Source organism: Coloeus monedula, assembly GCF_965178545.1.
Source record: "Coloeus monedula genome assembly, chromosome: 9".
In the NCBI taxonomy this organism is placed as follows: Eukaryota; Metazoa; Chordata; class Aves; order Passeriformes; family Corvidae; genus Coloeus; species Coloeus monedula.
In genome coordinates, this window is record NC_138789.1 from 6,444,503 (window position 1) to 6,472,014 (window position 27,512).

General features: G+C 42.7%; 1 protein-coding gene across 1 annotated transcript; it reads left to right on the plus strand.

Annotated features, from left to right (window-relative positions):
* The first annotated feature begins 1,671 nt into the window (after positions 1-1,671).
* NTMT2 (N-terminal Xaa-Pro-Lys N-methyltransferase 2) lies at positions 1,672-18,545 on the plus strand. The gene is made up of 4 exons (XM_082287676.1): positions 1,672-1,892; positions 9,378-9,553; positions 15,013-15,262; positions 17,654-18,545. Exons 1-4 carry the CDS (start codon positions 1,739-1,741, stop codon positions 17,926-17,928), a joined length of 855 nt encoding a protein of 284 aa, XP_082143802.1. The 5' UTR covers positions 1,672-1,738; the 3' UTR covers positions 17,929-18,545.
* Positions 18,546-27,512: the final 8,967 nt, after the last annotated feature.

The window sequence follows — 27,512 nt, forward strand, 5'->3', positions numbered from 1 at the left end:
TCGTCACTCTTTTTGTGTAGGACAGGACTACTCTGAGTCAAACCCACCATTAATTTATCTAAAAGACTTATAATCAACATTCACCCTGAAAAACTAACCCTGTTTTTTTCAGAACTGCTATTTCTGGCACGTTTGTGTTGGGTGGTTGAGAATGGTACTGTGGAAAGACAAGTGTGTATGTCACTGTGCCCAACAATTCTTATGGGTTTTATGGTGTCTTGTAAGAAGAAATCTCACTTTGGTGAGTGAAACCAGGATTACCTTTGGCTGTTGTGGCACCCTGTCAAGCACACCTCTCTGACAGGATGAAGCAGGGAGATCTGCATTATGGATAAGGCTACTTATGTATTGTGGCTGTATGGCTCCCTCCTCCACACCGCCATCCCAGGTGGCTGTTCCAGCCCCTAGACTGTGACAAATTCCCACATGTCAGCTGTGAGCTGGACTAGGGAACCAATCCCACTTAAAAGAAAAGTAAGTATATTTTTCCAAATAAGAATTATTTTCCTTGGTGAAGGTTGAGTCACCTTTGTGCTATTCTTAAAACTTGGTCAGATATTTTTCAGGAGGTTGCAGTACTTCTGGGGATGTAGGGCAGCCCATTTGTATTTGGAACATTCAGTTTCCTGACTGTGTTTCTGCATTGCAGTGTACTTATACTGCAGACACCTGGAACAAACAGCTTGGAAAGAGGAAGCCTATGAACACACTGTGTGGAGGTCAGGGCAGTCAGTAGGAAGTCACCATCCCCTTGCCAGGTCCCTTTGCAACTCAGGAGGCTTGAGGCTGTCCCACACTGAGAGCCTGAGCTACCAAAGGAGAGACTAAGGTTTTGAAGCAATGCCTGTCTCTCTTTGTCCCTTGAGGGACCCCTTGTCCCACCTCCTCTGGGATGAGACAAACATATACAGCCCCCTTCATGCAGTGGCCTGAACCTGCTCTTTTCCAACCAATAAATTTTCCTTGTAAATAGGCAGTTTATCTCTTTTTGCTCTTCTGTATTTTGTTAACTAAAGCAAAAAGCTCCTATCCTTCCCTGACTTTACCATTCCTGTGTTACCTGACAGCAATTCCTTCCATTTAGTCCCTGATGATGAGGTAATCTGTCCCCTTTAAACAGGTTAAATGAACCCAGACATAGTGACTTGCCCTGTCACACACAGAGACAAAACATGATGCTTGAATCAGTTGCTTTCTCTCTTTGCTTGCTATGATCACAGTTTAGTAGGATTCACAGTTTGTGTAGAAGCACATCCATGCTCTGTCTTCTGGCTTTCGTTTTGAGTGCCCTGGACTGTAGAACTAATAGTGGGGGAGAGACACAGAAACAAAATCACCCTGCAAGATATAAGACGGACATTCTGGATAATATCTGAGTTCCTTCGAAGTGAAAGCTGAAAAGATCAGGAAAAGTGGAATTGAATTTAAGCCACTCCTTTTTGGAGTAGATATACTTTTACCCTGGCTAAGCAATTTCCTGGTGGATTTTTTTTTCCACTTTCCAGCACCTGCTTGTTTCAGAAGGCAACACTCCAGGGATAACTGTGAGCCAGTGCCAAGATCCAGCATTTCTCACTCCCCTCTCACCCGCCTCCACCCCTTGCCACACACCCCAATATAGAATGACAGCACATTGCCACAATTTAAATGACACTGCCTCTGCCTCCTCGGAAGGACAGGTCCTCCAGAGAACACCAGCCACAAGAGCTGTCCCCTTTCACCAAAAAAAATCTTCATCATGGCCTATAAAGCAGCACATTTGGCCTTTAAGTCACGCTGGCACAAGACAGACGAAGAACTCTGTCGGCACAGCATGTCCTTTGTCTTGCATAAGGCGATCCAAAATGACTTCTTTAAGTGTTACCTTTATCTGCTGGAAAAGCTTCCTCTGGGTGAGTAGCTGGGGCAGGAGTGTCCGTGTGTGTGTGTGACTGTGCTCTGGAAAGATGGATGGTGTCAGATGGCGGAGGGCAGACACATTCCTGACGGTGAGGAGAGTAGTGGTTTTGAGAAGCCCAGCTCGAGAGACTACAATGCTCCATGAAGAGTTTGGAACTATGTCTCTCAACTCCCTCTAGTTCAGTACCCTGTTGTTTCACCTAAATACTCCACAGATTCTTAGAGGAAGGAAAGGGTAAGACTGCAAGAGTGAATGAGTAGTTTGTTTTCTGGGTGACTTTTCCTTTTTTTGCCATCATTTGAGTAAAACATGCTTTGACCTGTTTGGAACTTGGAAGGACAAATGCAAAACTAGCAGAGCTGGCAGGCCATTCTTTCTTTGGCCTGATACCTGTTTTGTTGTCATTCTGGGTGTCCTTAGCTCTGGTGTTTGTATTGTTTTGGACAAGTGAAGGTAGTGATTTGAAAGGTAGTGATTGAAATTTTTTTCAAGAGTCTTTGTTACGCAGATCCCTGCAGCAGACTGTCTAACCTACTGTTTGTTCTCTGGGAGGAAAACACTTCCAAAAAAAATTTTATAGACAAATTTCAATAACAGCCTCTGGTACAAAATGGCAAGAGGGTTTGGGTTTTTTGGAGGTTTTTGTTTGTTTTTTCTCTAAGATGTAGAAAATGTTCATTTCTTATGAAAATTTGACCCTGAATAAGAAACAAAATTTCCCAGTGGTAATAAAGCCAAAAAGTAGATTTGACTTGAGTCTGTATGTCATGTTTTAAGCAGAATTATTCAGCCTACATTCCATGTCAGAACTGTAGGAATTTTAAGATGGGAAGGATTAGTCTGTGCAATCTGTTTAAGTGAATTCTTGGGGGTTCCTTTCTAATTAAATGATCCATTTAGGCAAAAGGATTATCTTACCTGTTTGTGTGAACTGTACAGATGCCAGTGATTACTCTGCTCAAAGGGTAGAATTCATGAATCCTGTAAAGAGAAAAAACATTTCCATGACATCTTAGTATTTTTAATGTGGCTTTTTAAATGCAGCAGTATCTGCAGCTATTTAAAATGAAACATGGAAGATAAATACTCCTATCTCTAGTGGTAGGTACCTGTGAACAATGGAAAGAAAGGAAAGATGGAAAGGAAGGGAAGTCAATTACAGGTTGATGGAATCTCATGAAGTCCATGAAAATGTTATTCTTTCATTTGTTTTGAAAATAAACACAACTTACTGGAAACTGAGCAGGATTTCCTACAGTGTTAACTGTTGGTGTAAGTACCACTACATCATTTTAAGGTTAGAAGGTACCATTATGACCATCTAATTTAGAATTTCATGTAAAAATTCCAGCATTGTGCTTGTAACTTTTCTGGGTCCCAGTATGTTTTTATGAACACATAAATACATTAGTTTAAGTGTTTCAAACGGCTGAGAATCCATCAGTCACCATTCAGCTGTTTCCAGGCCTAATTGCTTCACTCATAAAACTATATTTTATTTCTTGTCTGAATTTTATTTGAATTTCCATTCCTAGCCAACAGGCTTTGTAAAATATTTCTATCAGACCAAAGGTCCCCTCTGCCAGGCTTTTCATGACCTGACTCATTAAAACTTAACTAAAGAGCTTACAAGCTTATTGCCAGCTTATCCAAATTACTTTGACTCCATGGAAGATGGACTGTGAGCCCAGTCTTCATGTGAACGTGCATCATGTCTCTTACTCCATGGTTATTGTCATGAAGTAAAAGTGGGCACGAGGACAGGTGGAGTAGTTCATATGCTGTGAATACACATCCAGGGAACTTCACATCCTGCTATGATGTCAGGGTCTGGATAGGGGGACAGTCAGGTGGGCAAAAAATGTTTGGGTGATTGGCTCAGAAAGTTGTGGTCAAACCTTGAACTCAGTGGAATCCTATGAGGATCTGTCCTGGGACCTGTCCTGTTTAGAACCATAGAATGGTTTGGGCTGGAAGGGACCTTAAAGTTCATCTGGTTTCAACTCCCCTGCCATCTTTATCAATAACCAGGAGGAGCTGAAGGACTGTTTTATCATCACATTCAGAGATTGCAGCCAACTGGCAGGACTTGCCCACAAGCTTTAAGTCAGGACTGCCATCCAGAGGCACCTAAATAGACTGGAGGAAAGGGACAGTAGGAACCTAGTGCCATTCAAGTCCACTGAAATTCAAACCCAAATGCCAGGTTGTGTACCTGGATAGGAAAAACCCTTGGCAACAACACCACAGACTGATCAGTGTCTGGCCAGGGAGTGGCCCAGCTGGTGGGGTTTTGGTAGGAAGCAGCTGAATGTCCTGGAAGCAAAGGCAGCCAACAGTATCCCAGAATGGATTAACAAAAGCATAGCTAATTGACTGAGGGAAGTGATGATCCCCTTTTCTACAGCAGTCATTAGATCATATGTGTAGAGTCTTGACTCCCAGTGCAGGAAATGACATGGAATGAGTTGGAAGCCCCCCAGTGTGGTGAGGGAAATGGAGCACATGCCCTGTGAAGACAGACAAAGGGAATGGGGCATGTTCAGCCAGAAGAGAGACCAAATATCATCCTGCTAGTACCTCCAAGAAGGTAATGAATAAGATGGAGCTAAGATCTGCACAGTTGTATGAGGCATGAGGACAAAGGCCGGTGGCCATAAATCAAAACAAAAGTAGCCCAGACTGGCTATAAGGAAAAAATCTTTTTATGTGCAGTCAAGCATTGGAACAGGTTGCTCAGGGAAGTTGCACAATTCTCCATCACTGGAGGCTTTCTAAACCCAGCTGTCTAAACCCTGATGAACCTCTCTGACATCATGTCTGTCCTTGTTTTGAGCAGCAGTTTGGACCAGAGACTTCCTTAGGTGCCTTTCAACTTTCCTGTGATCCAGTGCTCTCTGTGATGGAGAGGACAGAATATGGCAGGTCTGAACACCTCTGCATAGTGACAGTTTCCAGCTCAGTTCAGAGCAGAACAGAGCAGAAATGACCTGAACTTCTCAGGCTTCAAGACTAGAGCCAGGTATCTCTGTGTAAACAGTGTTAAAGGACTAGAGCAACACTGTGACCTAGCAGGGAAGTTGAGCATGTGCTTATCCCTACTTATGAGTAATAACACTGAAACCAAGACTCACATCGAATCTTGCAGTGCTGCCCAGGGTCAGCAAGGTCCAAAGCTTCCTTCAAACTCTGCTAACTCCACACTACCCCCACTCCACTGCTGGGTTCAGTGGTGGAGCACTTCTAGGAATGTTTACTTAGGAGCTGAGCGTATCTGGTATCACAGCCTGTTAAGAGAAACATGTCACTTTTACAGACCAGGGTAACATTTATAAATAAAAGACATGAGTAACTTTAGGCCCTGATCCAAAAATGTACTTAAATGTGTGTGAGAGCCCTTAAGCCCAGTGGACTTTAATGGAGCTACTCTGATGCTGGAAATTATGCACGTGTTTACATGGGCTGTGGGATTCGGTGCCACTGGGCTGAGATCTGCAGTGGAAAACTGAGATGATCCATCCCTGGAGACAAATACTCTTGTGTGTGAGGCACGTGGCTGTAAGTAAAATCTGCTTTGGGGGTGGGATGATGTTCATCCTCTATAAAACAGAATTTACATGGTGCTCAGACCACAGTAGAGAGGTAGATTCTACCATCCACGCAGATAACTATTTTCCAGCTGATGCACAAAGCAGATGTTGCATCTAAAAGGGAGCACTCAGCCAAACTGGAATTAGTTCAGTATCTTGCAGAAAGCAATTGGAGCCACAAAATAATGTTCACAAATAAAAACTTATAAAAATTACTTGCAACATTTATTTCTGCCAGGGAAATTTAGCTGAGGAAACCCTGCAGTCAAGAACTGTAAGTCAGTGTACATCAGGTTGGGATTGCACTAGGTCTTATGTATTAAGCGGTCCATTTCTTTAGAAATTTAGATGAGATGCACTGGAAAACAACATTTTTAACTGATCCATAAGAAAATATGAGAGAGAATGTTTTGAACTTTGCAGGGCAAAAGGCTCAGGTGGATAGTTTGTCTAGTCCACATTGGTTGGCATTCAGCCATAGATCACCACTCTGCATCGAGACTGTGTTTGCAGTGACTGAAAATTATTAATGTCCCATGACTGGAGTGACCTTTAGGGTGTCCGTTTGTGCCCTCAGCCTGCTTGAGCAGTGGGTTTGCTTCAACCATCTCTGCTTGGGGACTTGCCAGCAGATTCAGCTGAGGGACAAGTGTGCCATGAAAAAGTTTCTTCTTTACTGGAAGCACATTTCTGACCTTTAATCTTGCAAGTTACCTGCCCTAACACTGAAAACCTCATGTGTTAGACAGCTGCCTGCCCTGTGATATCTGAGGAACTTGCAGCCTGCGTCATCCTATCCTGCTTATGCCCTGCTTCACGAAGTTCATTGAAGGCAGGCTGTGTACCCATAGCAGGCCCCACAAGTATTTCATTTCCTGATGCATGAGATAGTCCCACACGGGTCATGGAAAGGGAGATGCCTCTGGCTATAGGCAGGTCCTGGATGAAGGGGAGGCACGGCTGCAACACTGACAGCCACCAAGGACATGTGGCGCTTCTCTTTTGGGGTACATTCTTGCAAGCTGGCAAACAAAAAAAGGAACAGAAACGAGCCTGCACCTTTTTCTAATTCAGATTTAGTTTGTTAAAGCCTGTCCTCTCTTGAGATGCAGAACCCTGAGGTTCTGCTGCTGGAGCCTGCATGCCAGGTACAGCTGCGAGGCAGATCAGAGGTGAGGTTGATTGGCTGTGTCTAGAAAACTGGGTTGTACATTGGGAGAGTTGGCAGTGCTGCAAATTCCTGAGAGGGAGGAGCAACACTGAGGGAGCAAGAGATGGAAATCATCCCTCTAGATCTGACACTTGTACGAGTGAGGCTATGGGTCCACAGGAGAAAACTTTGGGTACAGCGCCATTCTTTGCATTGGCCCGTGTCTTTGCGTGCCCTGGGGTGGGAGACATGCATAAAAACATCTTTGCGCAGTTTAATGCATAGAGAAGTCCCTGTGGATGCTCACCCAGAGCTGGTTTCGGATATCAGCATGTAGGGCAGAGCTCTGGGGCCCCGGATGGCCCAGGAGGAGCTGCAATCAGCTGGTGTGTGCATGCAAGTCCTGGCAGGAATTCTGCAAGCCTGATACTGGTTCTGAGCAAGAAATGTGAGAGCACACACACCAGATCTGGTATTCTGAACAGCATATCGTCCCCATGTGTTGCCTCAGGTCAGGGTTATGTTTTGAGTAGAAGGACTCTGAATATTTGTTTTTCATGCTGTCCTGGTGTGCAGACAGCCTGTAAATGCCTTTCCTTTCAATCTAGCAAAATGGGATAAATCACTGTCCCTTGAGAGGTCTGTTAAACAACCCCTGGAATCATCACTGGATTCTTATATAGAGGATCTCGCAAAGCCAACATGCAGGGATTCAGTTCTGTTCAGCAGACAGGCTGACCTCTGAAATGGAGCTAAAGGAGATGCAGAGAAGACAAGATGGTGCCACTTCTGGAGAAGGATAGAGATCCCTTACTGGAAAAATCACAGCCACTGATGGAGTCTTTTTCCCAGGCTCTGAGAGCCACCCTGACCAAACTGTGCTGCGGATTGGTTGCTGCCCCCTTCATATTAATTTCTTCAGCTAAATGGTTTCTTCTGAGTATGTGAATATAATCAGTGGAGTGTGTAAAACTCCCAGGTTTGACCCTTGCTGGGCTCAGTGCTTCTTGTGGTATAAATTTCTCAGGCATAACATAAATGTGTAATGGATTAAAGCTTTAATAGTATCCGTTCAGCAGTTGACTTAAGCAGGTGATGACAAGAAGGGCTGGTAATGCTGCTTTTGTTGGATGAGGGATATGCTGGGCATGCTGCTTATATGTAACCCAATAGCACTATTCTGTTCCGAGTGGTCCTTGGTGGTAGTTATTCCCCGTCCTATTTCCTTTGTCCCCTCCCCCCCCGCCCCCCCCGCATTAGCCTCCAAAATGTCACTCTCCTGCTGAGGATGGGCTGGCACACACTTATCATTCCCTGCTGAGCTTGCTTGCCCTCAATTAAGTACATTCCAGGCTTATATTCAGGGCCTTTGGTCTTACTGTCATCCTCTGTGTGGAGGGCATAATTCCTGTTCCCCAGCCTGCATAAGCAAGGCATGGCCTATTCAGCCCCTTCCCAGCAGCAGCTGGCAGTGCTTCCGTTGAAGTTTAAAGATGCTGTGACAAAGCACTGCCCCCTGGTCTTTCTGTGCATGCAGCTGCCAGGGAGCTCTCCCTCACTTCTGTTATGAACTCAAAAGGTGTTTGCTGCTGGATCATTTCCAGTGCCTTGAGCGCGCTGGGAACCTGCAGCAGAGAGCTGGTCTCACACTGCAAGGCAGTGCTTGCAAAGGCTTGCTCCTAGTGTGACTCTGTCCTTCCTCTTTGCTTGGCTTTCACTGTCAGGCTTGGAGTTGTGTTTTTGGTGGAGGGTCTGTCATACACACAGGAGAATGCCTGGACACTTGTATGCACACATGAGGCACTCAGGGGTGATGATTTCCAAGCAATATTTACAGCCTGCCTGAATCCAAACTTTTGAGCTGCAAAACAACTACTTTTGATATGCTGATGCACATCATGTACAGAAAAACCCAGGATGTGGAGGATAGATGTCAGTTTTTAAAGAACAGGGCAAAATAGCCCTTTATTCAGCAAAACTCACAGGTTTTAATAAAACAGCTTCAAACTACTGACTGCTGTATGTTACCAGCAATGTAGCCAAGAAATGAAAAGAAACATCCAAGCCTCTGGCACACAGGAACCTTTCAGTATATCACCCACTGATTACCTTGCCCCTTGACCTGTGACAATTTAGGACTGTCTCTTCTAAATTGTGTCCCCTCTGTGTACCCATTTAGGCTTGAGACTACCATCTGCTCCTTGGTTCAGCTTACTTGCATTGCCACAAACCATACAGTATCACTAAAAATAAACCAGAGCAAGTGCCTCATTCATCCACTCTCTTCCTGGTGCACTCTTCATGCAGCTGTCAATAGCTGGAAAGCTTATCTGGAAATCTGCACAACAGTTAGGTCAGTGATAGTAGAAATGATGACCCTGCATAGTAGTAAATGCTGCCCACAGCTTTTCCAGGAAAAATCAGACCCCTTGCTGTCCTTGGCATGCGTGTTCAACTCAAACCTGAAGTGATTTTTCACTGACATGAAAATGTAGTGTGATGATTGAAAATGACTTCTGAACCTGGAAAGCACCGAATTTGCCTGAGGGCTGGATCCCTTCAAGGTCTTGTAGGATTTAATCCAACACCTTTCGTTCCACCTTTGCTTTAGAAACAGATTTGGTGTTTTGAAGGCTCAACTGAAGTTCATAGATCTTCGTCATCGTGCCTCCAGAGCAATTAACTAAGCCAGAAATACCTGTCAGTAACAATAAAATAGTGATTTATCTGCTTGCAGTGAAACTTTACGCTCTGACAAGTCAAGTCATCAATGGGGAGATGCAGTTCTATGCCAGGGCCAAACACTTCTACCGGGACGTGCCTGCCACAGAAGAAGGAATGATGGGAGACTACATCGAGCTCTCCAACACAGATGTTGAATCCTCACGGGAATTTCTCAGGAAGTTTGTTGGGGTGAGTCATTTAATCTCATCTTCTGCAAGAAGTAGTGGATGTGTCAAAAATTATGTGCACGGTGTCCAGCCACATCTAATTTAAGTGGCACCATGTGTCACATTTGATTCGCAGTCACAGGTCACCACTGTTGTTGGGTCTATTTGTGCTCTCCCAGGTCATGCATCAGCATGAATGCACATTTTGCCTGTTCTTACATCATTACTTACCTGTTTTACTTCCTTTCATAACTCTCCAAAGCTGCAATGAGGATTGTGCAAGGAGTTCTTGTAGCTGGGTCTGGGTGAGGGATTAATTCTCAGTGCAGGACTGGGACCTTTCATGATAAAATCTTTGTTGGCTTCAGTGGCAGATTCGTCTGTGAAAATGCCTGCAGTCCATTTGGGAAACTAGATGAGACTGAATGCCCAGTTTCTGGTTTGCCTATTCATAGACATTTCTGAGAATGTTGCAACAAACCCCCCCATATCCCACACACTGGAATTATATAGAATAAGTTACACACTAGGCATAATATTTTTCCTTAAATATTCCAGTGTCACTGAACACCTTTTCAGGCAGATTACTAAAGGTCTGTAAACATCTTCAAAGGTCTGCTTTGACCTGAATTGCGAGGAGATGCCAAGTGGGATTTTAAGAGCAGTATCACTTTGGTCCTTAGGTTTCTGAAAATCCTGTTGAGTCCTAAATGCATCTTTGGAAATCTGAAAATCTTTAGAAGCGTGGTCTGATGGTTTTCTGACTGCCCTTCCCTCCTCCCAGGGAAAGAGGCCACTAAACAGCTCGATAACAGTATTAAATGTTAAAGAATCCACAAAACTACAGCAAAACAAATTTGTTAAGTTCTCCTGCTGACAAAATGACTAGTTCTATATAATGCTACCATAGATCTTTAATTTCCTTCTCAAATGTACAAATTTGGGATAGCCAGATGACCTTTTTTTAGCCTTAATGATCCACTGTGGGAAGAAAGCTCAATAGGTTAATTAGATGTTGTGGATGGAAATAAAAAAGGCACAGTTTAAATGGACTGGGTTGGAAAATGAGTGTGGCTTGACAACAGATAGAAATCATGCAGAGCAGTGAAGGCCAAGTGATGGCAAAGTTTGCTGTACCTGATAGAGGGAGACTTTGGGGCTGTGAGCCAGCAAAACACAAGTGAATGGCTGCATTTTTTAGTATCAACAGTCATTTGTATTAATGCTGATGCAAAAAAGGCTTCTCAGAGCCTCACTGTATCATGCTGTCAACAAACACAAAATGTGAAAATAAAAGAGGAGGTTCAGTAAGGAGATGAATGACATTTCTGAAAATGGCATTTTCAGAAAAAAATGAAATGCAGTCGAGGCACATTCCCTAAATTTTATTTAAGTCTTGTTTTAAGGACATTTGGGGAATTCAAGTGGTACATAAGTGTGTATTCAGGGGAAGATTTCACCCTGCCTAGACATCACATAGATGCAGTTTCCTGCAGCAGGTTTGTGTCACACTGTTACACCTTCTCCTCTCCAAGACCCAAAAAAGAAAGAAGTACAGTCTGTAAGAGAGTTTCACATGTGAAAGAGGAATCATACCCAATGCATCAGGTGTGATGACAGATACAAAATACTCCAGAGCAGAACTCCTACTCCTATAATTAGCCAGGGATAGAAAGGATACTCTGAATGGCCAAGATCAAACAAGAAAAAAAATAAAAAAGGAACACAAAGGAGTCTGCACTTTTTGCTAATTCTGATTTAGTTTGTTAAAGCCTCTCTTGAGATGCAGTCAATTGATTATGCTATTTGTGGTTTATTTTACTTTCTTATGACTGAAATTGGAATCCTGCTCAACCAGATACAAATATTTAGTGTCTTTCTGCAGCAGTGACTTTATAATAAAGCTAATGAATTGTCTTTCCAAGTTTATGGCTCTATGAATATTTTTTTTAACCAATAGGGTGATCAAGATAGAAAAAACCAATTACTCTAATATACTTTCTCTTTTTTTAAGAGAAGTTTAACAAAATTGGAAACTAGGAAAATTAGTTTCAGATCAACTGAACAATTTTTTATTGTTTCACCCTCTGAAAAACTTCTCCCTTTGTTTTCAAGAGTTCAAGTTAGCTCCAAAATAAAAAATGCTCTTTAGAAATGAAAAGTTGACAAGTTTGGTTTCTTTTTTCCTTGAAAGTTATGAAAAAAAGAAGTACTTTGACATTTTCAACATTCTTTCCCATGTTTTTTTGGCTAAAACTATTCTCTAGATTTGAAATACCAATTTCACAGAGAGTTTTATTCATCTAAAACTTTATATTCTGGCAAAACCAGTGTTCCCTAAAAAAAACCTAGTTGCCTGGTTCCACTCAAATTACTCCTCTTGAGTTAGTTTGGCTGGCATGGAAATGCCACACAGTGACATTTCCCTTACATGACTGATGTTGCATACCTTCAGGTATGGCATTTCTTAGCATGATTCTTAGCACCACTGTAAACTGAGCTACAGATTTCTTTACCATTGGAGAATTTATCTTGCCTGGGGACATGGAAGGAATTACAGAAAGGACTAAGGACTTTACTTATATTTTAGCCTGTCTCCTTCCCAGGCAAGTCAAACAGAGTTGAAAGTGCCACTGTGTTCGAGTTAAGAGGTTTTATGTGTGTGTGGGCAGAACTCAAACCAAGAGCAACATGGCTTGAGCCAACAGTGCTATGCAGACAAGCTCAAGGCTGTCTCAGGTACAGCCATGGGGAAGGGTTATCAGCAGAGCTACAGCCCTGCATATTTATGGCAGTGTGCTAATGCCTTGATGTCCACACAGACACTGTGTTTCCAAGCGCCTAATCTGGAGGTAGCAAGTAAAAAGAAAATTAAAAAAAACAAAGAAAGCATTAATTCAGGATCAGTTGTGAGCTGTAGGTGTGTAAAATAATACAGATGGAGATTATATTGACTTTATAGCTCCCTCTCTGTCCTAAATGCTTTCTCCCTTTCTTGCCCCCAACTCACCTGCATGATTGGTCACTTGCTGAATGAAAACATCTTGAAAGTGATTTTTCTCCTGTTTGGTCAGGGTGATAGAAGACATGTTGTTGAAAACATGCTCTTTTAAAATTTATTTAGAAGGAAAACCACTGTGATTTTTATCTGTTTCTTGAACTCTGATTCCTTTTTTTGTCCTGCTTAGCTTCACTGCCTTCCTGCTCTTCCAAGACCTGAAGTAGCCCCAGGAACATATCCCACAGCTCTTTTATTCCGAATGAGATTTATGAGTGCCCTATTCAGCTTTACAGAACAATCTTGGGGTGTATATGTGTCCTAAAGGACAGTGATTCTGAGTAATGGGAAGCAAATAGTCAGAGGAGCAGTCAGTCTTAAATTTTGAAGCCTGTTCTGGCTTACAGTTTTCACTTATACTGTTTTTTTAAATAAGGAGTCTGATTTTCAACTCAATTAGACTTTTGGGAAAATGTTTGCCTTCCAAAGAAAATGTTAATACTCCGTCAAAGCCCTGAGCACTTCCAAACTGAAAATATATTAGCTGAACATGGAATTATGTCAACATTTTCATTACAAATGGAGCTGTGGTGTTTCACAGGGGTTCTCAACTGACTGCCCGAAGCTCTCGCTCCTTTTCAGCCAGCGAAGTGTGGGATCGAACTTCATCTCCCATGACTGTTCCCTTTCCTTCTTCTCAATGGCACATGGAGATGTGTCATTGGAGGTCCTTGCTGTGATGTATCATGGGAGATGAATTCCCTGTTTTGAGCAAGGTCCTGTGGCGGTCGATTCTGTGAAACACAAATGTTGGAGGAGATACCTGGCTTTTTGTCGAATTCTGTTGATGGTTTTGGTAAATCATCCTGATTTTCTCACCGGCTTTCTCAAAGATTTTTAGTTAATCCCATCAGTGTAGACCTGTATGTATGTGCCAGCCAGCAATGTGGAAATCCACCTTGTAAAGATCCAAGACACAGTTCCTTCGCCTTTCCTGAACTCCTTGTTACTTCTTAGTCTGGTCCTCAGTAAAAGCCATGTGCTCCTAAGTGCAGCCTGTGGATGAGGAATGGCTCCCATTTTCCAGCTAACTACAAACAGGTAGTCTCCAGAGTCCAATAGGGTTGAAGGTTTGTGGACTCTTGCACACATCAGGAGATTAATCTTCCTGGGTATACAAATTGGGAGCAGCAGCCCTGGAGACTGGTGAGAGCCCTTGAGGGCCGTGTGCTCTTTCTACAGTTACTCCGTGTAATCAGATGCTCGGCTGGGCTATTCATAGTCATGTCATTGACAGTACTGTCCTTTGACCTTAATAATCTACTGAATTACCCACTGAAGCCAGGCCAAAAAAGTGTGAGTTACATGATTTATGCTTGGTTCATTACAAAGGGGGGGTCTCCCAATAAGCAGGAAGAGCAAGACCCTTCCTAGGCTTATTTCCTTTGAGAGCACTGAAGTTGCCGCAGGGACTTTGGCCCATAGCTTTCACTTCAACACTCAGTTCCAGGGGACAGGGAAAAGGTGTTTACATTTGCTTTTAAGATATTTGTTTAACAGATAACTTTGGCCAGGGGAGCTCCTATCCCACAGTCAGTGCATTTGTAGACTTGGAATTTCTGTTTTACAGAACAGCAGCAGGCTCTTAAGAGCCTTTTTATAGTTAGAATGGAAGCTTTAGGGGTGAAATACAGCTTTCATTATAAAGCTTCTTTTACAGCCCCTCATTATTTTCTCATAGTCACAGCCTTTGTGCCATGTTTTTTTGTGTCTGATCTCTGTCCAAAGATGACATTTATGAAGAAAAAAGGAACAGTTAAGCAAAATCTAGTCAATCATCTTTCTTGTCTCTATGCCTAAAAGAGAAATTCTGTATATGCTCCAGCCCAAACTTCTTGAGTTGTCATAAGTTACCTACCACTCCAAGATCTTTGTTCAAACACAATTTGTTTTGAGAACTGCACTTTGATCCCAGGGATTCTATGTATCTACAGAAATGCCCATGGGCACCTTGGGAGTTCTGTGCTGCAGAAGTTACTGCCTGAATGCAGTATTTGGTGTATGCTTCCTTTTTTATTAGGCCTTCACAGGGTGCAGAATGAGGCTTATCTAGCCATGTAGTTGCCTTTGAGGTGTGAATATTTGAAGTTGCAAGGACTTTACAAAGAGCTGTGGATCTTCTGAGAAAGCTAGGAGCTTGTGAAAGACTCTGTCTCTTCTTACACCAAGCAAAAACTTACTGCACAGCAGTAAATGCAGTAAGAAGTCCCAGCAGCAGCAGCCTGGGAATGTGACAGCCCAGCTCAGCTCAGACAATGGTACCCAAAGCCGTGCTGATTCTTATCAATCTTGCAACAGCCCTGTACAGATAAGGAGAGAAGACACTAGGCTGGCTGGACTAAAGGCTGTAGTGGGTAACACGGTTACTGTGATTTTTCAGGTGGTATTTTTCAGATTTCAGATGGTTTTCTTGTATCCCACAGGGGGTGGGGAAAGCTGGCACCAACCGCGCCCTGGACTGTGGCTCTGGGATAGGTCGGATCAGCAAGCACGTCCTGTTGCCGGTTTTCAAGAGTGTGGAACTGGTGGATATGATGGAGAATTTCCTGGCTGAGGTCCCAAACTACCTGCAGGGCAAGGAGGACAGAGTGGAGATGTATTACTGCAAAAGCCTCCAGGAATTCACACCAGCCCCACAAAGATACGATGTCATCTGGATTCAGTGGGTTTCAGGTTAGCTCTGTGTGATTCTTCTAGCCTGACATCTCACAGAATAGACAGCCTGTGGTCAAAGGAAGTTCTCAAATCTTTGGGACTGCTTCCTAAAACATCACAAGAGACTTCTGAGAGTTCCCCCAAGCCACATGCACAGTGGGTACAAATCAAGTTGTTTTTGTCAGGTCATGTGTTGGAGAAAAGTACCAGTTCCTGGAGAGCAGCCTGCATGCAAAGGTGCAGCTGAGGAGGAGGCTTTACATGTGGATTTTCTTGAGCAGGAATACTCTTTCTTAGTTACCAGTGGTGCAGAGAGAAACGCGGGGCTGGCCTCACTTGTGAACAATGGTTTCTGAGTCAGCTGATTATCCAGACTTGGAGGTATTTCAGGAAACAATCAGGAAAAAAGCCATAGTGGAATCGCCATTACCTGTAAATTAGATCATGTCTTATTACATGCACTGATGTTTATCAAACAGGTTGCCTTAGCTATGTCCCACAGTAGCCCCTCCTATAAGGAATATCTGCTTCTTCTCCTGCGGCCACCCCAGTGAATACCCTGCAGCATTTACAGCAACAGACTGGCAATCAGATAATGCAGGTTACGTACCTTACCAAAAAAAAAAAAAAAAAAAAAAATCTGCTGCAGTGGAAAGAAGGTTTTCTCCTAATCTGTGAACCAAAGTGTCCATGGTGCACTTTCAGAAGGCAGAAGGAATTATTTAAGAGGCGGTCTAAACAAATTGCTTTAGACCAGCATAATTTTCCTTTGTATTTTCGCTTTTCTTTAATAATGAGTCATTGCAGTAAACGTAACTCCTGCCTCAGCTTTTGAGCAAATCCAAGTCAAAATGAGGATGAATGAGCTCAGACATGTGTAAGGCTGTGTTGGTCAGATATGTGGCTCCTAATTAAGGGAACACATCCTCTTCTCAGCATAGACACAGATCTGAATCTTCTTTCTCCATCGATATCAAGGAAATAGGGAGTGATCTTAATAAGTAATCAAACTTCTACCCCATCTTGAATTTGGCTGAAATATGCTAACAAGTTCATTTGATAGAGCGAGGGCAGGACTGTCTGCTAGAGAGCAACACCATGAAGATCTCATTTTCTTAGGAAACTACACTAAAAGCCAAGAGAAAAATAAGTTCCAAATAAGGTGTTCAAAAGCTTCAGTGAATCTTACCAATGAAATCTTGATATGTCTTATGCATGCATAAGTATGTGAACCCTGGCAGTCATTTTGTAAAAAAAATAAAAGTGCAATCTTACATTTCATATAGAAATTACCATTTTCCTTCATCTTGAAAGGTATTCAGCTTTAGGTTTTGGGGATTTTTTATTTTTAGGGTTTTTTGTTAGGAGTGGTTAAAGAAACTTGACATGCTATGTCAGAATGTGGTTTTGAAATGACAACTTCCATTTCTAGAAGTTTAAATCTTCCATCAAGAAAACGAAATATTTTGAGTAGAAAATACAAATGATGATTTTTTTCCAAGTTTTTCATTCAGTTTCTGATCACCTGTCCTTGTTAATTCATGTTAGATGTTTCACACGTGGGAGTTCTCATTTTGCTCTTCTCTGAGCTCTACACCACTGTTCTTAACATAACAGAAGTCCTGATCTTCGAGAAGGAAGGATAAGAAATGGAATCTCAATAACATATTGACAAAAGTACTATTTTGAAATATAAACATACCTGCAAAAATCCCATGGGGTATGGAGTAACACAAGGAGTTTAACTGGCATTGTGGAAGGTCTAGCACTCTTTGCTGGATCTTTGATCCAGAACTCCTTTGATGGGTACATAGTGCTACACAAAGTTACAGAGATTTTTAGCAATAAAAGACAGAGGGGACTGTGATTATCTAGTTTGACCTACTCTATATCACAAGCTCTTCTATTCATTCCTCTACCCTTATGCTAAGCCTGTGGTTTGTGTTCAATTAAAACATATCTTGAGAGATTCAACCACACTTGGTTCGAGAACTTCAAGAGGTGGTAAACCCCACTGTTGGTAGTTTCCAATGGGTAATTGCTTACCCTGTTAAACAGTTGTCACTTATTCCCAATATGAATTTGTTTGGCTCCAGCTTCCTGCCACTGATTCTTATTATGACTTAAACCACCAGATTAAAGAACCCTTCAGCACCCAGTATTTTCTCCACTCTCCTCAGTGGCTTCTGTCCACATCTGTTGCTGCTACCAATATGGATCCTAAATATTGATTGGAGTTTGTATTTATTGATCTTGTTGATTTGCCCAAGATTTCATAGTTAAATCTGGCAGGACTAGAACTTCTGCAGTGAACAGGGTATGGAGACTCAGATCAAGGCACTGTTCTGACATGTACAGAGGGAGTCTGAATAGTTAATAGTGATCTATTTTCCATCTTTTCATCTGTAGGCTATCTGACAGATAAAGATCTCCTGGAGTTTCTCATCCGGTGCCAGGATGGCTTGAAGGATAATGGTGTTATCATTCTGAAGGACAATGTGGCCAGGGAGGGCTGTACCCTGGACTGTCTGGACAGCAGTGTGATCCGAGACCTGAACATCCTGCACAGCCTTATTGAAATGAGCGGACTCACCGTCCTTCGAGAGGAGAGGCAGGAGGGGTTCCCTGAGCAATGTGTCCCTGTCTGGATGCTAGCCATGCAGAAAGGCCCTGCCCATTCCTGATTGCCCAATGACACTGCAGAGACTAGACTATGGATGAACCATGGGACCGGGAAGGAGAAAAGCGCCCACTGGAATCCTCCTCACCATGCACCGGTCTAGGGCAGCAACTCCTAAAGGGTCAAGAGAGAATGGCAATGGAGCCAGCTCCTCCCAGGAATAGTCTGCTTCTAAATCCTGCCTGCTCCATCACTCTTTCCATTTTTAAAAGCTTTCCTAACCTCCTTGTCGGATCTCTCTTTCATTAAGGAGTCAATACTGGACAAAACTCATCTAATAGAAGATAATTAGGTCTGAAGTTTCTGTAGTAGTTAATTCATTTTGGAGTGTTCTGTATGAAGTGTTAACAAACGAGCCTGGTTTTTACTATGGCACTTAAATCTTCTTGGAATTCAAAAATGATCTGTCAGATCATTGAAGCAGGAAATCCAAGTAACTTCTGGAAAACTTCACCCAAATTTTGACTGTCCTCTCTACCTGTACTTTAAAATATTTGAACCAAGAATATAAGGAAAGTTTTATCTTTTTATTGGCATCAGCTATGCAGTTTGGTTTTTGTTTGTTTGCGTGTTTTGTTGGTTTTTTTTTTTTGCATTTCTGTCAATTTGGACAATAAAGCAACCTGGTTAATTTTCCATTTTTAGGAGCTACTTAATCTTCCTGATGTTTCTGCCATAGAACAATAGTGGTACATAAGGGATTTCACACTCTGGGGGAAAACTTGGCTGACAAATATCTGCATGTTTGCATTGAAATTTTGTGAAAAGCTTGCCCCACATATTACATTCTGGAAAATATTTTTTTTCAGAATGTTCACAGTGGAAACCACTTGAAAGCCTCTCTTTATTATTCATACCACTGTACATTTCTTTCTTTCCCACATTCAGAACAAGTCTGGCACCATATGCAGAGCTAATGGGATTTCACGGAGCGTTAATAGTAAGACTGTAAAAAGAACTAATACAGTATTGTATTAATTAACAACTGTGCTAAACTGCAGAGAGTGTTAGTGTAACCCAAAAGCTGTGATTTATATTCAAAGAGCAGCTGTATAAGCCTGGATTTGAAAATACTAACATGCAGCCCATCTCCTTAAGGCTCACAGAAATTATACATTAAGCTTCTTGCCCTCTTGGTTGAGGCACAGAAAGTGCTGTGGAAGGACAGAAGTTCATTTTGCAAACAAATTCAGAATTTGAAATTCTGCTTCATTCTAAATGAAGATGTAAAGGGGGAATTTTGAAATTTGTTATGAGGGAAAGCCGCACAACCACAGTTTTCCAAATTGCTTAAAATTTTTTATCTAGACAAAATCAAATGTTTCTTTTGAATTGAACTTTTAACATAATTTGCACTTAAAATGTTATTAAGGCTTGTTCAAACACCTAGAAATTAATGATAACATTAGAAACGTTCTGACTCTGTCAGAATTTTTATCACATCTTACTCCCCTGAAATGCAATTCTGGCAAAAGTCTTCAGACTTTGTAAAGAGTTGCACTATGACAAATCTCTGTGTGCTAGTGGAAAAGAGTTCTATAAAACATCCCTCACATGACTGGAGGCAGAACTGGCTGTGTCAAATATTGTCAGCTGTGTTAGATTAACTAAAAAAGAAGCCTGAAGATAACAAGATAAGGGAGCCTCTCAGCTGGGTTTTAGTACACATTGCTGTCCTTTGATAACAAATCTCCAATTTTAATTTTAATTGCATTACTCATCTTCTCTAGCAATATGTTTGCACATGTTGAGAATTACCAGTTTATGGCAGAAGGCTTTCTGCCATCAAATCTTATCCAGTAACTCTTCTGTTAATGTTCCATCGCTAATTGTAGCATTAAGGAAAACCACACTGGTGATTTGGTGAATATTCTGGCGTGTCTTGTAGCCTAGAAACCTATGGTTCCCATGACACAGATGCTTCTGGAATGTTTTGACTAATTCTTCCACTCCAATCAGCTGGTATTGGATGCAAATTGAGTATATAACATTGTCAGAAACCTTAGGTGTACACTTGCATTCAGGATTTTTTCCCAGAACTAAAGACTTCAAATTCCCTCCAAGCCACCTACATTGCTTTCATTCTACCGAGGCTGCTAAAAACTGATGTGGTGTTTGTGTGCACAGGAGTATGTGCAGATACCTGAAGGAGTCTTAGCATCATAGAATATCCTGAGTTGGAAGTGACCCACAAGAGTCGTCAAAATCCAAGTCCTGGCCCTGCACAGGACAGTCCCAAGAATCCTACCATGTGCCTGAGAGCATTGTCCAAATGTTTCTTGAACTCTGGCAGCCTTGGTTACTTGTTTTTTTCAGGAAACAGGCATCAGTCCTATAATTAGTAACACTGATTAGCAAAAAGAGAGGAATATTTATGTATTTTCCTTTACATGTTGTAGCGGGTTGAGTTCGAAACCGGGCAGAAACACCAATTAAATGTAGTGGTTTTGGTTCAAAATATTCATTACTTACTTATTTTCCTTCTGTGAGATAAGAATTAGGAGAAAAGCAAAGCAGGCACAAACCTTAAACAGTTGCAGTACAATGAAAGAGTTTTATTACTAATAGAATTAAAAGTAAAGAGACAATAACAAAACAAAATTAAAGCAAATCCCCCCCCCCCCCCAGCACTTCTCTCCTTTTACCAAGCTCACCCAAGGGATAACAGAACATGGGATGTTAGTCAGCGTTCCAGTTCTTGAAAAGTCTCTCTCTTATGCTTAAGGAAAAAAGGGTTTTTCCTTCAGTTGCACGTGGTTCCCAAACTGCCACCAACAGCAGATCCACCCGGAAACAAACAATCTGCTGTGTGTAGAACATCTCTCCCATGAAAAATCTCACAGTTCTTTCACACTGCAAAACATGGGCCATCACATGGGGTTATTCACCTTTTTAAGGATAAGTTCTTTTGGCCTGCACACAAAAGCTTTTTCTTCGCCACAAGTCTCTAGCAGCCTCTTACTACTTCTATATAGCCTGGCATAGGCATTCTTCCCAATCTTCACAGGCACACGAAGATACTCCATCCCCCCATGTTCTTCAAATGGATTAAAGAGACAAACAGTTTGTGGTATTACAGTTTCTTACCACGGCATGCAAGAAGGTTTCTTTTAAGCTGCCCGCCAGAATCGCGGCACCGCCCTCTTTTCTCCCGTCGCCATTTCCAGCTCCGTCCCACGGGACTCACTTCTCTTTCTCTCTGACTCTGAAGCCGCCATGCTGAAGGGTGTTTTTGTTCGGGCTTTACGGTGGGGAAAGCCTCGCTCCCTTTGTGCTGCTGGCTGCGTGGTGTCTTCTTCAGTTCAGCACGAAGTGTGCTGGCTGCAGACAGGAGGCTCTGCCGGCTCCCGTTGACTCCGCCGGCCCCGCGTGGAGAGGAGAGGGACCCGCCGGTCCCCAGAAGCCGCGCTGGATGGGCTTAGCTGTGAGCAGTCCATGGCTGGTTTTAGCTGCCTGTGGCTCTGAGGCAGTCCCCCCAGCCACCCAGGGTCCGTGCTGCGGTGTTGGGAAAGGGGGAAAGGGGCAGTGGCCCCGGCCCGGCCCGGCGGGGCCGGGAGGCTCGGAGCCCCCCCACCTTCCAGCAGGCGAGCTCCGACCAAAAGGGGAAGTCCCGCCTTTCTGTGCGGTTTAAATATGTAAATTGTGAGAAGCGTAATTGGTCTTAAAGACTGTCCATCAACTCAGGGTCAACCCAATACACATGTATTAAAAATTAATTTGACCTTCACCACTTTTTCTTCCAGCCAGAGGCATCTGCCATGGTACAGAATACTTGGGGACTACTGGAGATCCTTGTACAGTGGTGTCTGTGCCAGGCAGACCTGAGTGGTGTTGGTCACTACAATGGTGAGAGAATGGCATTGTGGAAACAGGGGAATAAAAAATTTTATACAAATCTAAACAGCTGCCACAGCTTACAGGGCACAATATATCAGCTGGCCATATATACACCAGGGTGGGTGCAGTTCAGTAATGAGAGACGTGTTTCCAAGATGGATATCAAATGCAAAGTGGTTCAAGATGAAAAATGGAATATAAATGATTGGTGTGGTTACCAGTAAAATACATTTTTCAATGTAAAAACGTTCTTCCTGTGTTTTGTATATCTTTCCTATCAGAATTTCCAGAATGTATATACATAAATATATAATGAAAATTGGTTCCCTTACCTATGTGAGAAGAGAGGAAAAGTAAAATCTTAATTTAGTAGAAAAACCCATATTTCATGGTTTCCACATTCCTGGAAATTAATGTTTCGTGGTTGTGTTGCTTCCACAGTAAAATAGTGAAGCTTTTCTGGTGACATAATGAACCTCAAGAGTAAAGAAACACAAGCCCTTCAGGAGCTTAAATGCATGAGATTGCTTCAGACTGAATAATATTTTGGTTTCCTCCCTTTCTGAGGCATATTTTCATTCAAGAACTCCCAGTCACCCAGTACAGGCCACCCTTAAATGTTCCTTAATTTGGGTAAGGGCCATTCTTGGCTTAGAAATTCAGGGCTATCTGCATTTTACCAATAGTATATAATAATAAGTAATCACAAATTTCAAACAGAAGATTTTGCTTAGAAATCATCTATGTATCAGTTGTTCTTTGGTGTTCAAAGACTGGATAGTCAATTCAATGGCTCTGCCTCAACTTCCATTTAAATGATTAATTTAAAGAAGTTTTTAGCTTCTTGGGTTGCAGAGGGGGTTTGAATCCCATTTGTTTGGTGCTCATTTAAGACTTGTTCCCAATCTTGATGTTACCAGAAATTTAATCCAAGATCAAGACCCCGTCTGCGTCAAGGCTCACAGAACATTGAGGGTCCTTCAAGCTCAAGTCCTCATTCACCACTAATCACAGGTGATTAGGGAAATACCCAACTTGCCCTTCAATCAGATCTTTCTCCCCAGCAACCACATCAAGTAAAGGCTTAGCCAAAGCACAGTAAATCCCATTTCTGCCATGCCTGGTGTCACTTGGTTTCCCTGTATCAGGTCCAGTGCTTCTATTCTGTGTGACTGAAGGTCAAGTATTACCTTTATTACATGAATGTGAGCCTCAAACCCTGACCGTAGCCTCCAAATGCCACTGCAGCCCAACAAAATGTAGGGGAACAATTGTTGCAGCATTCTGACAATCAATCCCTGCCATGCAGCTCCAGCAACCATCACAGCTCAAGCTGTTCATATTCCAAAGGCAATTCAGACATTGCAGATGTCCTTTCATTCCTAACTGGAAGAGAGCACCATAGTTTTGAAACATACAGCTGAATGAATGTGCTAAAACGCTTCATTTCAGAAGTACTAAAATGATATTAGATATTTTTAGTTTGACTTTCTTGTTTGGATGTTTATATAAGCTAGTTTGAACGGACATGTTATGTGAGATGACGATGTAATACATTATATAGTATTGAAATAGTTGAAGTGAAACATCAGTTTCCTACAGAATACACTAATAAAATCAGCACATTCCCAGTCCCTAAATTTAGTGAAACAAGTCAGCAATTTCCAGAGGAAACTGATTTCAAGAGGAACAGCCCTGTCAAGAAGCCTTTCCCCAAGCTCACTTTGTCCAAATCTATTCCATCCACTCAGGCATCTCAGTATGCCTGGTCTAGGAAGCAGCTACTGTAGGCTCTTTGACAGGTAAGAAGAAGAAGCTGACACCTCCAGAGCACTCTGACTACCTCCAAACTGGACTGGACTGAAATTAGAGCTTCCCCTCTCTCCAGGGGCTGTGCAGTGACAGTGCATCCTTGTTACAACCAATTCAGCATCCTCATTGTTAATGTCAAACAGGAGTGCAGTGTGTTCTGAGAAGCTGTGGCTGTCAAAAAGAAGGCATGGACTTGGATAACCAAACACCCACTGAAAATCAAAGTCGTGGAACCAGGATACTGCATTAAAGGGACAGTATAGCACTGCCTAATGCCAAGTGGCAAAAGCTTTGCCAGTTAGTCTGCCAAAGAACCCTGAGTACCTTTGTGCCATTCACTTGGTTTAATCCATGCTCTTAATCCAGGCTCCCCAGAGCATTTACAATGGCATATCAGACATAGGCCTGTCTAGAGAAACTTCACTCTTATGTGTGATTAAAACCATTTGTGCTGCATGCCATCCTTCTCTTCCTTTGATGCTTCTTCCAACTTGCCAAAAATTATTTGTTTTCTGGGGACATCACCACATCTCACTGAAATAAAACAGATTACCTTTGATTTTAAGAGGAGGTAATTCTGTTTGTCTGAGAGCAATAACAACATGCTGCATTTCAAACATGCAGGTTAATTCCTGTCTTTTCCAAAATAATGGCAAGTAGGCACCCCCAGACCACTGTACCATACAAAGCTCACATTCTCATCACCATAAATAATAATATTTGTATGACACTATACACTCCTAGGCCATGAAGAATGGGTTTTATTGTGTTCGGGAAAAGAAAACTGAGGCGCAAAAAGGTGATCTGGGCAGCATTACAGCTTTATCTAAGTGGTAGCTGTGAGTAGCACGTCTACAAACCAGGCCAGAATGTTTTGCAGGCGGCCATAAACTCATACTGGCTGTGCTGGGAACAAATTGAAACAGCACAGTTGTGTTAGCCTGCTTACTTGCCCAACCTGGAATGTTCTTCAAAGAGAGGGCTCAGGCCTCTGATTGCTCAGGAATAGTAACAGCTTCTTTTCCTTTCAAAGCATTGAAACAGCAACCAAGTTTCAAGTTTTTTGCCTGCAGCAAAAATAAAAACATAAAATTGGTGAAAAGTCTCTCTTCCCTGTATCTCTCTTCAAAGAAATGTTGGATTTGCAGGCATTTCAACCTGTTGTGGTATCTTCAGACTCCTGAGATTAAGATTTTTAGAGGCCTTTGAAAATGCACAAGTCTCGTAAATGCACTGTGGCTTAGCAGATACCCATTGGCGTCGTTGGATGCCTGTAAGTCTCTGAAGGATTGGCTTGTAGGAACCTCAGCTTCACACAAGACCACTACCATTTTCAGAATTTTCTAGGAGACCATGTTTGAAAGCCATTAAGTGCCTGTCAGTGGAGGCTGGCATCTAGAGATATTTCATTTAGAGGTCTTTCTAAAGCATTTGGCCAATTCAATCTGAGTTTAGCACTAGCATGTCTTTGCAAACCCCTCAGGGAGATGTAGGCATCTTAGGTACAAATAATCTCACTTGATTTAAGACATCTAAATACAGATATCTCATCTAAGGTGATTGTTTAGGCCCTCTTTGCAGTCAGTGGAGAAGAACAGGGACATGCAGGAGACCTGGCAGGCCTGTGCGTTCATCCCTTTCTAAACAGATGTATTAAAGATCCCAGTGATAGCAAAGTCCTTCTGAAAGCTCCATTCAACTGTGCCTCTTCACAGTGACTTGAACTGATTTGTAGGTACATTGTGCCTGATTGTTCCTTTCTCCCTCATCAAGTCAAAAATCACAGATCTAGGTTCAAAATCTTTGGATTATTCCCCTCTGTGGGCACAGACATGGTAACAGTTTTACCTATGCACACCCCTATACATAGAATATATGCAGTTTGTACTGGCCAAGGTGACCTGTGGTCCTGGGAATACGTGTGGCTTGCCAGCTTTTCACAAGGCATCTGCTGCAGTGGAACAGGGACTGCTGCGTGACCTGGATCCCCAGCCATGCAAAGTAATAGTCCAGAACTGTTTGCCAAGGGAACTGTTGCTGGATGAGCATGGGATGTCATCTGCTCAACCTGGCTCCATCCCAGGACTCCATGGCAAATCCCCTGGGTGAAAGCTGACATGTCTCACTTGTAAAACCCCCTCAGATCTGTCTCAGCCTCTTTGAATTAAGGCTGCTTGTATCTTAAGCCTCTCAGTCATGTGAGGATTTTGTAATGTGGGACACAGCATCAGCTAAATTGACCTGAGCACCTTGTGGCTCCCTTCCCCATGGGTGCACATGGTCACTGGGCACACCAGGGGGGAGGTGCTTCTCACCTGATTTGGACATCTAAGAGAAACTCATCTGGGGTTAAGGCAATTGTCAAGATTTCCCACAATTTTCATTGGGGAGTAATCAGCTCCTCCCAGAAAGCTGCTTCTCTCCTATGATGGCTGTCCCAAGGTTATCCCATATATGCAGCTGTAGAAGAAGCCCAGGGGACTGTCTTAGGTCCAGACAAGTAATTCTTAGGTGTCTAAGAGAGGTGAGGTGAATTTCAGCTCCAGTGTATGGAAATTCAGGGACCCTGCTGTGAGACTTCAGTGCATTCAAGTCTGTTCTTTCTCCCACAGATGCAAACTTGGATCTGTAGCCCCAGCTGTAAAAATCTTGCAACTCTGAAAGTCTCTCCAGAGGTCTGAAGTAAAGGCTGTTAGAAATTTCTCCATCTTGGACCTTTTAGCATTTTTCTTTTAGAAGGTATGGGCACAGAAACTCCTGAAAACTCAGTGGAGTACAAATCACACTGATATTTGGCTGGTACCTCCCTCAGATAGACATGATGAGTTTCCTTAGAGGTGCTTTTTGCACTCTGGATTGATCAGTTTACCAATGAACCAGGGCTGACCTTCTGTTGGGTCTTATTAAATAACACTCTAGTTTTCTTTATGGATCAGTATGTGAGTGCATTGCTAAATAAACAAATGACTTCTCCTAAAATTGGGGTACAATTGGCAAACTCTTAAAAATCCAACCCATAAAATAAACAGACTCCAGGAGTTACCTCTTACTCCCCCTGCTGCAGGAACTTCAAGGTAACAAGAAGTCAATAAACCCCCATCAACAAAATCCCCACCGGGATCCAGGCAACTGAGACTCTGAAGCAGCACTCATCAAGAGAAACTAAGTGATCCAGTAAAACCTTAGAGTTCCCAGAGGACCCATATTTGCCTTGATCTGAGGTAGTCCTGACCACTTACCAAGGGCAAGGAGGCTCCTGTTGGATGGTGTCTGTAGAGTCACTCTGCTTTCTGACGTGCTCCCTGCCTGTGATTAGTCTGTGTTTCACCCAGAACTGTCTGGATGCCAAGGCAGAGGGACCCTGAACAATGAGAGCTTTCTCACACCAAATCATTTCACTGCTCAGGTAGGATTCAGTCCCTGTTGCTCTGTTCTCCTCAGTCTTGTAGACCCTCAAGTTGATGTCTGATAACACCTTCAGTTTGTAACATGAAGCAATGCTGATTTCTATAGGCAGAGCAAACCTGGCCTTGGCCCTATTGCAGCTGAGATCAGGAACTAATTATCCTCTTTTTCTGGGCTCTTTCAGCACAGGCAGCTTCATCCTCCCTCCCCCAATAGACTGTAATCTCTACAGCAAGGAGAGAAATACCACTTCACAAAAGATGGCATAGAGCACCATGGAGATCCAAATCAGTTATACAATAGCCAGGACAGGTGTATGTACCAAACAGAAAGGATTTAGGAATCAGTGGATTACTTTCCACCACTGCCTTCTCAGGTAGGGAGATCTGCTTCCAGTCAGGCTTTTATAGCCTTCAGCATTTCAGCATTAGAGCAGGTTGTAATAATTAGGATCTTTTCCACCCCACTGTCAGGTGGGGAAGGACTAGGTAGCTTCATTGCATGTATGAGAAGCCCAAAAAGCAGAGTACATTC